Here is a 14803-nt window from a genome sequence, read left to right on the forward strand (position 1 = left end):
GGGAACAGAGGGAAAGAGTGGGGAGAGTCAAGGGGTCAGCATCCTCTCAGCAGGGCCGTGAGGACTGGCCATTCTCAGGAAGAATCTTCCCTTGGGAGTGGTCTGAGGGGCTCACAGCAGCTCCTTACTGAGGCAGTGGGCGAAGACCAGCAGCTGCACTGGAACCCCACTGTATGGGGGTGTGGGCAGCACCCTGGGGCCCCATGGGTCACACAGGGACAAGTGGGACTCAGACCCAACCCCTGCTGGGGCTCCTGATGGGCGGCTTGGCTGGGCCTCACTGGGGAGTTGGGGGGGAAATAAGAGGAAATGACTTCTGACCAAGCCTTTCCAAGCACATCTAATGTGTTTAGATGATTTGATAAGCAAGTGTCGTGAACTTGAGGGAGGAGGAGTGGCGAGGGGGCACTGCTGCTCTGTGGTAACCAAAGCCCTTGGGTTCCAAGATGACCTTATCAAAGGAACATAATGTGAAAAGCCTTGTTGGCACTGCCTCACCAATCACTGGCAACCAGTCGTGCTTCAGCTGAGGTAACCGCTGGTTTTACTTGGCTCAGGGACTGCCGGGAGGGTCTGCTGCTGCAAAGGCATGCACGGTCTGCATAGAAGCTCATCTGTCCACAGGGTAGGGGGCGGGGATGGCTTTAAAGACCTGCCCTCAGTTCCCTTCTCTAACAGTTCTATCTTCCCTTCTGCTTCATAAAGATTCACCTTGACATGGAGAGAAGTATCTGGGAGACAGTAATGGCATCAGCAAGAGACCCTCGTGAAGTTTCTTGAACGTAACCAGAAGGGTTATCCATCATCTACTCCTCTCCTCTTGGCATGGGGTAGTGTCAGCGTGCTTTGGTTGTCACAAGACCCAGCAGTCTGGCTTCCCAGCTTAGCTGGCCCGAGTTCTTCATGAGGCAAAGGAAGTGGCAGCTGGTGCCCCAGGTAGAGCAGCCAACGCACAGACTGCTTGTGTTCCTCCTGGCTCCACATGGACGTTGGATCCCACAGCAGTTTGATCTTTGGGGGAACTATACAATGTTCTCTGCCCCGGGCAGGGGCCCCTGCGGGGGTCCACGGTCCTGCTTACTGTGCAGCTGGGCCAGCTGCAGAACTGGCATGTTGCACAGTGGACACACTTTCCGAACCTCCAGCCACTTAATAAGGCACCTGGAGGATGAGAAAACACAGGAGGAAGATGTCAGTCCCGGGCTTATGGCGCCCCCTGCCCAGATGCCTCATGGGTTAAACATATCTGCCCCTCTAGCGGGGTGGGGGCTGGTGTGATCAGATCCCAAGCAGCTCCATCAGCAGATGGAGAATGCCTTTTATTCTCTGGAGGAACCAGACCCTCTAATCTAAAAGGTGATATGAAGAAGCCACAGCATGCTATACCCGCAAATCATCCATGACTTCTTAAAGGATGAAGTACACTGAGGAGGATGGTGAGAAGTAGGGGAAATAAATTTTTAACAGAAAAGACGAAAAAGTTGTGATAGAAGGGGGAATATTAGTATGTTGGCATAAGAGATAGCCTCACACTACCATTTACATTCACACTTTATTTTGATTTAAAATAACTATGGTTTTGATTAAAATAAGTTTTTAGGAATAGAACCTCTCGGAAAATTCCACTGAAGTAGCTGTTTATAGCCTGAGCTCTAAGGAGTGAGCTCTAAGGAGGTGTGGGCTCATCTGGCCCTCTGCCCAAAGTCCTGCCTGGTGGTCATGTTCCACCACCCTGGTCCCTCCTAATGTCACGTACGTGTACGTACGTACACACACACACACGCGCGCGCGTGCACACAACCTACCTCACTCCCCCCGCCCCCCCAACACACACCTACCTCACCCCACAGGATGCATTCAGCTTGCTGCATTACAGACCAATCATGAAGCTGTCAAGCTTGTCTGGCACTGTTCCAAGCCCACAAATAAGTTGCTTGATGTGGCTCAAATTCAGGTCCCTTTAAATAATTCCACACCAGAAGCGCCTGGGTGGCTCAGTCGGTTAAACGTCCAACTTTGGCTCAGGTCATGATCATGCCATTCCTAAGTTCAAGCCCTGCCTGTGTTGGGCTCTGTGCTGACAGCTCAGAGCCTGAGCCTGCTTCGGGTTCTGTGTCTTCCTCTCTCTCTCTGCCCCTCCCCTGCTTGCACTCTGTCTCTCTCTCAAAAAAATAAACGCTAAAAAAAATAATTCCACACCAGTACTCACTTTCTGTGAAAGGCATGTTTACATGGACAAATGCCCAATTCATCTCGAGGCTTGAAGTCTTCTAGACACACTGCACAGAGCTGAAAGACAAATTCATATATTAGGTAAGGTGCTAAATACTCCCGCAGGCCGCAAAGTAAAGTGCAGGCCCCGGAAGCCAGCCATTTGAAGGGACTTACAAGGTCCCACAACTCCTTAAGTGAAAGAAGCAGGCTTGACTGGGCCAGGTCTTCTGAAGAAGAGTCTCCTGCTCTTCCTGTCACATACCTTCAAGATGGAGGGCAGACAGGAGAAGACAGCAAGAGGCAGCTTCCCTTACTTCAGTACTCAGAAGTCTGACTTAGGTCTATTCTCAGTACATAGGCTGAACATACAGCGATTTTCCTGTGGTGGGGGAGGGGCTGACTTTGCCAGGGAGTGCTGTGCCCGCTCAGCGCAGCCCCTGGAGCCCTCCTTTGGTCTTCACAACGTAGAAACTCTAAACCATGGCCTAGCCTGCAGTAACGTGCTTTTTATAGTTCCTGGGGCCCCTCACTTACGTGCTGCCGTGTCCACGTCTTTGTCATATATAAAGTCATAAAAGAGCTTCTATAGTTAAATTTATGAAAATACACAGATGGGGCCAGACTCACTTTCTGACAGGTGGCTAGGCTCCACTGCCTGGAAAGAGGCCTTCACTTCCAGCCATAGTCCTTGGGTACATACCAGTGTCCACGGACATCAAGTACTATTGCATATACCCACTTTACAGGTGAGAAAACAGGCTCAGAGCCACCCTGGTGAGTGGCCAGAGCTGGCTAGGGACCCAGGTGTGTTGCACTGATGTGCTGCTGTACTAGTCTGCCCGAAGTTTGAACTCCTCCCTGCTTGCTTCCCTGTCCATTTCCAGGGATCCTAATTCAACCATCACCATTTCTTGTCCATCCCACTGATGGCTTCCCTGTTGCCTATTTCTTAACCTATAATGTGTAACCCAGTGTCTTCTTAGGTTATGTTATAGGACACGTGGCTCTTGGTGCCCTGTCACTAGAGCTGTGAATGTTGGTTTTCCAACACCCTTCTATGGGGAGCTCTCAGGGGCCTTGTGTACGCAGCAGACAGGATCTTCAGGGAGGAGGAGAATGGATAACTATCTTCCCAGATTCAGACTTCCCATGAAGACAGCCAGAGAGCAGGGGACAAGGAAGGACAGACAGCTGGCCTTGGTTCAGACACCCACTAGCTTTGGAACCTCTGTCATCATGATACCCTTCAAGCTCTGTTCCTTCATCTGTATGGTGGGTACACCACCTGCCTCACTGTCATCAGTTCAGACTGGGCGCAGAGCTGAGGCGGCAGTAAGGCAGTCTACCAATATCAGTTGTTTTTATTTATGTTTAAATTTCGTGATGGAAGCACTATCGTTAAGCCCATCTTTGACCTCGGGAGGAAGACTGAGAACCAGCTCTGTGGGTCAAGATTAGAAACTAGCAGTTCCAGCCTTGGGGGTGATTTTTTGGTCCTCTGCTTAAAAGAGGAAATGATGTTCCCATCTGGTAGCCTATACAAATAGGCTCTCCTGTGGCCACACCCAGCTTCCCTCCCAGCACAGGGAGGGAAACAGGGTCAGGACTGCTTGCTGGCTCTGCCCTGTGGAGATTCAGCATTGATCCCACCAAAGGGCAAGAAGTTGGACAAGCCACTCATTTTAATTTGCTTATTTTTCTAGGATCCAAAATTAGATTTATAGCCTTTTTAAAATGGAGTTACAATTAATGGTTATAATGTGCTATTATGTTGTTAAACAAATTCTAAAACCATAGTCACCTGTAAAAAAAAAAAGATAAATTCTGAATTAAGTGCCAAAAGTGACCAAAAGCCAAGGGAGAAAAAGCCTTAGATCTGACTTTTTAGAGGTTCCATGAAGGGCTAAACTAATTTTACAACTTTATAGGTCCTATTTTGCACTTAACAGTATTTCAACAACAGACTGCTTGTCCACTGTAACTTCTCATACCTTTTTAATAATGGAGATATATTTCACATAATATTCATCCCTTTAAAGAATACAATTAAGCAGTTTTTAGTATATTCACAGAGTTGTGCGACCATCACCACTATCTAATTCCAGAGCATTTCATTCCATGCTCCCAAAGCCCACACCCATAAACAGTCACTCGCCATTCCATCTTCTCCAAAGTCCCTGGCAATCACTAATCAACTTTCTGTTTTGATGGATTTGTCTATTCTGGTCATTTCCAGAATGGAATGGAAATCATTAAACGGTATCATACAATAAGTGGTCTTTTTTGTCTGCCTTCTTTCACTTAGCACAATGCCTTCAAGGTTCATTCATGTACCATGAATCAATATTTTATTTACTTTTATGGCTAAATAGTATTATGGATATACCATATTTGTTTATCCATTCATTAGTTGATGGCTACTTGGATTGTTTCTACCTTTTAGCTCTTATGGATAATGTTGCTCTACTCTAAACAAGTAACATGAATTTTCAGTTCTCTGGGCATATATCTAGAAATAATTGTTAGGTCATATGGTAACTCTAATATTTAACTTTTTGAGGAATTACTAAACTCTTTGTTTCCCAGAATGGCTACATCATTTCATATTCCTACCAGCAGTGTATGAGGGTTCCATTCTCTATATCATCAGGTTATTTTTATTGTCTTTTTTATTATGGCCATCCTAGATGGTATTAAGCGGTAATCTCATTGTGGTTTTGATTTGCACTTTCCTAATGACTAATGATGTGCTTATTGGCCTGTTGTGTATCTTCTTTGGAGAAAGGTCTGTTCAAAATTCTTTGCCCATTTTTTTAGTTGGGTTATTTTTCTTTTTATTATAGAATTGTAAGAGTTCTTTATATATTCTAGACACAAATCCTTATCAGATAGCCAACTTATTTTGACAACGGTACAAAAGCATTTCAATGGCAAGAGGACAGCCTTTTCAACAAACGGTATTGGAGCAATCGGATATCCGTAGCTGGATATCACCAAAAGCACGATATCACTGCTAAAGCCTAAGCAACTGAAGGAAAAAAAAATCAATAAAATGGACTTGCTCAAACTTAAAAGCTTTTGTTCTGCAAAAGACCTTGTTAGGATAGAAAGGCTAATATAATAAAATATTTGTAGTTCTTTTTATTTTGTAGGCTTTTTATTATTGAGTTGTAATAGTTATTTCCATATTGTGGATACTACCTACTCTTTTCAGATACAAGATCTGCAAATATTTTCTCCCTGTGGGTTATCTTTTTACTTAATTGATAAGGGTTTTTAAATTTTGATGAAGTTCAATTTATTATTTTCCTTTGGTTGCTTGTGCTTTAGGTGTCATATCTAAGAAACCATCATTTAACCCAAAGCCACAAAAATTTATATCTATGTTTCTTTTTTTTTAATTTTTAAAAAAATTTTAATGTTTTATTTCTGAGAGAGAGAGAGAGAGACAGCATGAGCAGGGAAAGGTCAGACAGAGAGAGGGAGACACAGAATCTGAAGCAGGCTCCAGGCTCTGAGCCAGCCGTCAGCACAGAGCCCGACATGGGGCTTGAACCCACGAACCGTGAGATCATGACCTGAGCCGGTTAGATGCTTAACCGACTGAGCTACCAGGTGCCCCAGTCAATTGATTTTCAACAAGTGCACCAAGACAATTAAATAGGGAAAAAGTAGTTGACTGAACAAATGGTGCTGAGATAACCAAATTATGTAAAATAATGAAGTTAGAGCTCTGCTTCACACCACATATAAAAATTAACTCAAAAATGGAATAAAGACCCAGATTTAACAACTAAAATTACAAAACTCTTAGAAATAAACGTAGATATAGGGGCACCTAGGTGGCTTAGTCGGCTGGGTGTCCAACTTCTGCTCAGGCCATGATTGGATTCTGTGTCTCCCTCGCTCTCTGGCCCTCCCCTGCTCATACTGTCTCTCTTTCTCTCTCAACACTAAATTTTTAGAAAAGTTAAAAAAAAATCAATTGACCATAATTGTATAGATTTGTTTCTTAAATTAACTTTTTTTTTTAAGTTTGAGAGAGAGGAAAAAGTGCACATGCATGCATGTGTGAGTTGGGGAAGTGAAAGAGAGGGAGAGAGAGAATCCCAAGCAGGCTCCATGCTGTCAGCACAGAGGCCTGATACAGAGCTCGAATGCAAAAACTGTGAGATCATGACCTGAGCCAAAACAAAAAGTTGGATACTTAACCAACTGAGTCACCCAGGTGCCCCATGTAGGTTTGTTTCTGAACTCACAATTCTATTCCAGTGATTTGCACATCTCTCCAACTGTATCACACTGTCTTCATTATTGAAGCTTTGTGTAAATTCTAAAATTGGGAGGTGTGACTCCTCCAACTCTGTTCCTTTCATGATTGTTTTTGGCTATTCTGGGTCCCTTACATTTCCATGTGAATTTTAGGAACTGCTTGTCAATTTCTACCAAAAAAAAAAAAAAAAAAAAAAGACAGCTGTGATTTTGATAGGGACTGTGTTAATTCTATAAATATTTGGGGGAATACTGCCATTTTATCAATAGTAGGTCTTCCAAACCACAAACATGGTAGGTTTTTCCACTTATACAGGTCTTCTTTAATATCCTTCAATGATATTTTGTACTTTTCAGTGTATAAGTCTGAGCTTCTTTTGTTAAACTTATTCCTAGTTGCTCTTTTTGATGTTGCTGTAAATGGAGTAGTTTTCTTAATTTAACTTTTGGATTATTCATTGCCAGTGTATAGAAATACAGCTGGGTTTTGTATGTTGATCTTATATCCTGGACATTTGTTGCACTCATTTATTAGCTTTCCTGATTTTTGGTGGATTCTGTAGGGTTTTCTGTTTTTATAAATTCATGTCATATGAAAATATAGTTTTGATTTTCCCTTTCCAATCTGGATACCTTTTGTTACTTTTTCTCGCCTGACTGCTCTGGCTAGACCCTGCAGTACAATGTAGTACGACTGCAGTACAGTGCTGAATAAAAATGGTAAGAGCATGGGGCGCCTGGGTGGCTTAGTTGGTTGGGCATCCGACTTTCGCTTGGGTCGTGATCTCGCGGTTCGTGGGTTCGGGCCCCGCGTCAGGCTCTGTGCTGACTGCCAGCTCGGAGCCTGGAGCCTATTTCGGAGTCTGTGTCTCCCTCTCTCTCTGACCCTCCCCTGCTCGCGCTGTCTCTCTCTCTCTCTCCTAGAAATAAATAAAAAAATATTAAAAAAAAATGGTAAGAGCAGGCATCCTGGTCTTGTTCTGATCTCAGGGGAAAAAGCTTTCAGTTTTTCACTATGAAGCATGATGTTAGCTCTGTGTTTTCCATAAATCAACTTGAGGAAGTTCACTTATACTCCTAGTTTGATGAGAGTTTTTATCTTAAAAGAATGTTGAATTTTGTCAAGTCCTTTCTCTGCACGTGCTCAAGTGATCATGTGTTTTTTTTCTCCTTTTATTCCGTTAATAGGGTGTATTACATTGACGGTTTTTCCTTTGTTGAACCAACTTTGTATTCCTTGGGATAAATTCCATTTGATTATGGTTTATAATTCCTTTTATATGCTGGGGGATTTAGTATTTTTTCTATGTTCATAAGGGATATTGGTTTGGAGTTCTCTTTTTTTGTTATGTCTTTGGTCTTTACATTAGAGCCTAATAGGAGATGGGAAGAGTTCCTCATCATTAATGAGGACTTCCCTTTAATGACAACTTCATTTTTTGAAGTTAAAGAATGGATTCTATGATGATGTTATCCCTTCCAGAAGCTGGGATAGGAATATACGTTTACTGACTGGTTAGTCTATAGATACTTGAGTTTGCTTCTTTTACATGTTAAAGTCAGAAAAGTTCTTAACTGATGGCACCTGCAGAAAGCAGAAGGAAGCTGGGTCAAGTAGCTCCAAAGTAATTTTTGGCAGCCTGGGAACAGCAGAAACTTCAAGTCTGTGGGGGCAGTGGGGGCAGCATGATATGATGGCTCCAGACTCAAACAGCTAGGGTCACACTATTTTTGTTTTGTATCTAAAATGTGTTTATTGGGATGGTTTCCCACTCATCTTGATTCAAGTGCTTTTAGTGCTGCTTTTATCTGAAGGAGCATCCTTCTGTTAAGTCTTGCTTTTCCTTCTGTAGTTTGGCAGGGAACAGTGAAGTAGCTAACACACAAACTACAATTTGTGCGTGGTTAAAGGCTGTGGTGATTTTACAGCAACCTGGGCATTTCACATTCATGAAGTAGGAATTGGGGCTCTACACTAGATGGCTTGTGTTTCCTCTTCTCTTCTGGAGAGGGATGGAGGAGATTCTGTGTGAGGGCATGTGCTTGTGGGGAGGTTGTCACCATGGGAAAGGCTAGGGTCACATTCTTTCTCTATGCTTGAAAGCTGGATAATATACCCATTCTACTCAACTTCCTTAAATCTCAATTTCTACAAATGCAAAATAACGAATAATACCTACCTTATCTAAATTTTTAAAAATGTGAGTTCCCTTGCTTAAGATAATTATATGAAGTGACAGATATCTTGGTAATCTTGCCACCTTGTATACTGATTCCAGAGGCAGCATTTCTAGTTCAGAGGTGTCATTTAAGGTTGGTAAGGTTGGTTCTCATCTTTGAGAACTATGAAACAACGTAAAGATGGTTGTGCCATTCAGGAAAGGTCCAACTTTCTGGTTCCAAATGAAGTAGAGTGGACAGTTCCTAACATGGCCCTCATGTGTTCGTATCACTGGCACATTACTGTACATGCCTCATGCATATGTGGCCTTCTCTCCCATGGGACCAGTGTTCCCTAATGGAAGGGAGAGACTATACCCACTCAATCTCTAGAGTCCTATATACTGTCAGTTCCTTAAAACACTTTGGATTTTTGCTGCTTTTTACTACTTTTGCTATTTTAACAAACATGGGACAAACCTCAGTTGGGCTCCAAATACTTGTATATCAATTTAAAAGTAAAATTCAGGAATGTGATTTTTAAGAAGATGGATCAGTAGTCCTAGAAAGGCTGAATGGGTTTAAATCTCCTCCTATATAAGACAAGGGTGTAGTAAAACTTGCACTGCCAGAACTACCTCATCACTGGAGCAAAGGGAAGGGGATGAGCTTATGGGGAGGTAAGAAGGAGGAAAAGATATTCTTTCACTTTACACAGGGGGCAACTCCAATGGGTCCGAGCTTTCTGTAGTCTCTTCTTGTGGAAAGCAGGGCAGAACAGGGCCACAGTGTATCTGCCACACTAACCCTCACCCACCCTCTTGCCTTACCTGAGAAAACTGATGGCTCTTCCTAGTCCTTGTGCAGCTAGGTTCCCAGCTGGTGCTGAGATGCAGAGGGGAGCAGGGTCGCCTTTCTCTTTTGTACATACAAGTAAGAAGAGGGGATGGGCCTCAATTTATTCAAATTTGGAAGCTACACGGATGGTTCTCCCACTGTATTGTGGATGTGGACTCAGGGTTCTACAAAGCTATGCATATTCTGATCGACCCGTATAAGCACAGCAGGTAGATGAGGCCATCTCTGGTGGGTGGCAGCACAGAAAAGAGTGCAATGTGGGGGCACTGGGTGGCTCAGTCAGTTAAGCATCCGACTCTTGATTTCAGCTAAGGACATGATCCCAGGGTCGTGAGGTGATGCCCCTTTTCGGGCTCCATGCTGGGCGTGGAGCCTGCTTAAGATTCTCTCTCTCTCTCTCTCTCTCTCTCTGCTTCTCCCTAGCTTATGCATGTGCTCTCTCCCTCTCTCTCTTCCTCCACCCCCAAAAAAGTCCAATGCAAAAACAAAATATGAATAATGGCTGAAAATCAGCCTTGGTGAAAGTCAAACCTACATATTTATGAAGCTGAGTAAACCACAAACAGGATAAATCCAAAGAAATCCATGCTCAGACATATCATAATTAAATTATCGAAAATTAAAGACAAAAAAAAAACCACCTTGAAAGCAGCTAGAGCAAAAAGACACTGATAGAGGATCAATTATTTGAATGACTGTGAATTTCTCATCAGTAAAGGTGGAGGCCAGAACAGGTGGCACATTTTAAAGGTGCTGAAAGAAAAGAAGTGTCAACTTAGAGTTCTATGCCTTTGCATTAGGATAAAAATGAAATAAAGACATTCTCAGATGAAGGCAAACTAGCAGAATTCACAGCCAGCAGATCTGCTCTAAAAGAAATGCTACACGGGGCGCCTGGGTGGCTCAGTCGGTTAAGCTTCTGACTTCGGCTCAGGTCATGATCTCACAGTTTGTGGGTTCGAGCCCCGCGTCGGGCTCTGTGCTGACAGCTCAGAGCCTGGAGCCTGCTTTGGATTCTGTGTCTCCCTTTCTCTCTGTCACTCTGCTGCTCTCTCTGTCTCTCCCCCTCTCTCTCCAATATAAATATTCATTAAAAAATTTAAAAGAAATGCTACAGGAAGTTAACCAGATAAAAGGAAAATGACATTAAGAAGGAAACTTGAAGGGGTGCCTGGGTGGCTCAGTTGGTTAAGTGTCCTACTCTTGATTTTGGCTCAGGTCATGATCTCACAGTTCATCATAGTTCACGGGTTCAGGTTCCCTGCTGATGGTGTGGAACCTGACTGGGATTCTCTCTCTCCTCTCTGCCCCTCCCCCCACTCATGCATGCACATGCATGCTCTCTCTCTCTCTAAACATACATTAAAAAAAGAAGGAAACTTGAAATATTAGGAGTGAAGAAGAACAGAAATGGTAAATATCTGAATATTTATGACTATTCTTCCTCTCCAGAATTCTTTAAAATATATTTGACAGTTTTAAGTTAAAAATATAACATTGTCTGATGGGACTGTCAATGTATATAGATGTAATATGATAGGGAAAAAGGTAAAGAGGTCTATCTACATTGGTAGAATGTTTCTACATTCGAATTGAAGTGCTAAAAAAAATGGTTCTAAGTATTTATTTTGTAATTCTCTAAAATATTATACAAAAAAGATAAAGTCAAATTACAAAAGATACTAAAAATGGATCACTAAAACGGATTGCTAAAAGTCTTCAAATAACCCAAAGAAGGCAGTAAAAGGGAAACAGAAGAATGAAAGAGGGAAAAACAAAAGACAAGTAATAAAATGGTAGACCTAATTCCAAATATCAATAACTGCCTTGAATGTAAATGGTCTAAACACACCAATTAAAATAAAGATTGGCTGAGTGGATTAAAAACCCCCACCAGTACCCAACTTTATGCTATCTATCAGAAAACTCACTTCAAATATAATTCCACAGGTAGACTGAAAACTAAAGGATGGAAAAAGACATGTCATGCAAACATTAATCAGAAGAAAGCTAGAGGTGCTATATTAACATCAGACAAAGATTTTAAAGCAAAGAGGGATATTATGTCTTGATAAAGGGGTCAATTCACCAAAAAGATATAAAAATCCTAAATGTATAAATGCACTAACAACAGAGCTTTATATAAATCAGTAAATATATAAATATAAATCATGGAAAGACATAATGTGTTTTTAGATTATAAGACTCAACATGGTAAAGATGCCAATTTTCCCGACTTACAGATTTAATGCAGTATTAATAAGAATCCTAGGAGGAATTTTTTCTTCTTTTTTGTTGATATAGACTAGCTGATGCTACAATTTATATGGAAAAGCAAGGAACTAGACTAGCTACAACAGTTTAGGAAAAGAAGAATATGGCTGGAGGAATCATACTGCCTGAGTTTGACTTATTATAAAGTTACCGTAATCAAAATTGTGGTGTTGGTGAGGAAATGGGTGCATAAATCAATGGAGCAGAATATAGAATCGAAAAAGAGAGTCACAAAATATGATCATTTGGTTTTTGACAAAGGAGATTTAATGGAGAAAGGAACTACTCATCAAAACTAGAGCTGGGGACACTGTGGTGAAGAAATCAAAGACAATGCAAATAGGAAGCAGATCATAGACTGCTCCCAGACTCTCAAGCTTGTCTTAAAGAAACCCAGATCTGGCAACAACTGGCCTGCATTCTCCCATGGCAACAATTAGCTAGAGCTGAGTGCTGGCAACTCCTTTAACAGGACCTGCATTCCCTAGAGTGTCAGATTCCACAGCACCTGTTTTTCTTGACACCAAGACTCCATTAGATGTCATTTGTGAACCCACTTACATGACTGTTCTGTTGTTTCTCTTAGAGATCTCCTTCTCTGTATCTGTGCCTCTATTAAAAAGATGGAGAAATAAAAACAGGGAAGACTACGGGTATTAAGAGAGGATATTTTTCTTTATAGGATAATATATTCTCATGTTTTGAATATGTATATAGTACTTCCTTAGCTTCACTTAGTATAAGTGTATAGTATAAGCTTGCCCCCATCTGGTAGAAAAAATTAAACAAAAATGATATAGTCACAGCTGTAGAGCTGGCGAGGGAGACGGGGTGGTGTCTGGGCATCTGAGCCTGTAAGGTACCAGGAAGGCTCCCTTAGGGGAGCAAAAGTCAAGAAGTAGTTATATGATTATGCAATACCAGACCCCCTTAAGAACTTCTTGGTATATATCCCAGATAACAAACAGCACCCTTTTGCACACTCCAGTGTGACTTTCTTGTTTACAGTCTTGTTAACTGCCTAAGAGCAGAAATTGTATTATGCTTCTTTGTGTCTCTGTAGTTTACTAAATGTCCGACATGTTTTTATGTATTCAATAACTCAAAAATTATTTTAAAAGCAATATATTAACTTATTTTCCTTTTTAAGACCATTACATATAAAACTAATATCATGTTTGGCCAACTTCCCCTAATCTTTTTAGTCTTCTATGTCCTATGTGATCATGCAAACTTCTCAAACACCTTGCAGTATGCATATGAATCCATTTAGAATATGGTATTTATTTTAGTTCACATATGTGTTATAAACAATTATATCAATTTGTAATTTGCTTTTTGCAGATTTCATTAGAGATCTAGCCCAATTGATATATTTACAGATAGAACTCAGTCCTTAATTTTGTCTGCTTTTATAGTACCTCACTGTATGAATCACTAGATCAGGTTTCTTTTTCTTCCTTCCCTCTCTTGGTAGATAATCTTCAGCTATATCATGTTTTATTTATTCACTACACCACTGAATGACATTTAGGTTGTTTTTGATTTTTCACTATTGTAATTATTCACTAATAATAGTATCCATATCAAAATTCCATATGCTTATGCAGGACAAAGTTGCCATCACTGTATAATTAGGCTACAGGAATGCACACACACATAAAAGTCTGACAAAATAGTTTCATCAGCAAGAAATGCAACTGGAAAGAACCAAATGAACTGCAAAAAATACATGATTGTCTCTGGAAACAAACTATATATAGAGCAAGGTTAGGTTTTCCTAGCTATAGTTTCAAGTAATGGGGAAAGGGGATCAGTAGTTTAGATTCAGCAAAACTGGAATTGATGCGTGCAGGTGAAATACTAACTGTGATACATAATGATGCAACACAGGGTACTCATTCAAGATAAAGACCCATTATAACTAATGTGTCAAAATGAATAAGGAGAACTTCTGTTTCTGAGGAACCTGGCTATTCGATATTGGTAATGTATGTCAGAATTTAATTTTCCATTTACGGTCATCAAAGAGACCGCAAATAGAAAAGAGATCATCCTCTATCATTTATGTTAATTTTGGGAAAATTTAAAAATCAAACAAATTGATGCTTGGGTTTAATCCAAGGTTAGATTTAAAATGCTGTAACACAGCAACTTTTTGTTAAAAGAATGCAGATGAACTACTGGGACCTCATCAAGATAAAAAGCTTCTGCACAGCAAAGGAAACAATCAACAAAACTAAAAGGTGATTCCATTCCAATGGAATGGGAGAGGATATTTGCAAATGATATATTGGATAAAGGGTTAGTATCCAAAATCTATAAAGAACTAACCAAACTCAATACTCCAAAAACAAATAATCCAGTTTGAATCTTTTCTTGAGCTATTATCTAATAAAAGTGATATGCTTAACTATCATTATTTTCAGAAGTTAAGAAAAATTAGGCTTATTTTAATCAGCCCTTAATAGGATCATTGAAAGTGAAGTCACATAAAAATCAATTGTGAGAAAACAAGAGAGTAACACAACTCAGGGGCGCGTGGGTAGCTTAGTCAGTTAAGTGACCTACTCTTGATTTCAGCTCAGGTCATGATCTCATGGTTTGTGGGATAAAGCCCCATGTCTGGCTCGGCACTAACAGTATGGAGCCTGCTTGAGATTCTCTCCCTTTCTGCCCCTTCTCCACTCGTTCTCTCTCTTTCTTTCTCTCTCAAAATAAATTAATAAACTTAAGAAAATATTTATAGGCAACTTACCTCATGTAAATTCAATTCTTTTACTTTCTCTTTTAATATAACCTGTAAGACACAAAGTATGTCATACCCATTTAAATCTGTAATTTAAAAAATTTCTCATTATACTCACACATATTTTTCTTTTGTATGTGTAACTCATTTTCCCTCTTATTCAATATTAGAGAAAATCTCTTTTATAACATGAGACAGAACATTTTTTTAGCAACATTTTTTCTTTAAAAAAATTTTTTTAATGTTCATTTATTTTTGAAGGAGAGGAGGGAAAGC

General features: G+C 40.7%; 1 protein-coding gene across 2 annotated transcripts in view; it reads right to left on the reverse strand.

The window, feature by feature from the left end:
* Window positions 1-521: 521 nt before the first annotated feature.
* Window positions 522-14803, reverse strand: part of RNF24 (ring finger protein 24) — a 74515-nt gene continuing 60233 nt past the window's right edge. For both annotated transcript variants that reach the window (XM_039224408.1, XM_039224411.1), the window contains exons 4-6: window positions 14537-14578; window positions 2210-2289; window positions 522-1161 (exon numbers count right to left, since the gene is read on the reverse strand). In XM_039224408.1, the coding sequence (XP_039080339.1) occupies window positions 1023-1161; window positions 2210-2289; window positions 14537-14578 (261 nt within the window). In that variant the 3' untranslated portion in view covers window positions 522-1022. The remainder of the gene's footprint in view (window positions 1162-2209; window positions 2290-14536; window positions 14579-14803) is intronic.

Source organism: Hyaena hyaena, unplaced genomic scaffold (assembly GCF_003009895.1).
Source record: "Hyaena hyaena isolate Hyena2069 unplaced genomic scaffold, ASM300989v1 scaffold_16, whole genome shotgun sequence".
Classification (NCBI taxonomy): Eukaryota; Metazoa; Chordata; class Mammalia; order Carnivora; family Hyaenidae; genus Hyaena; species Hyaena hyaena.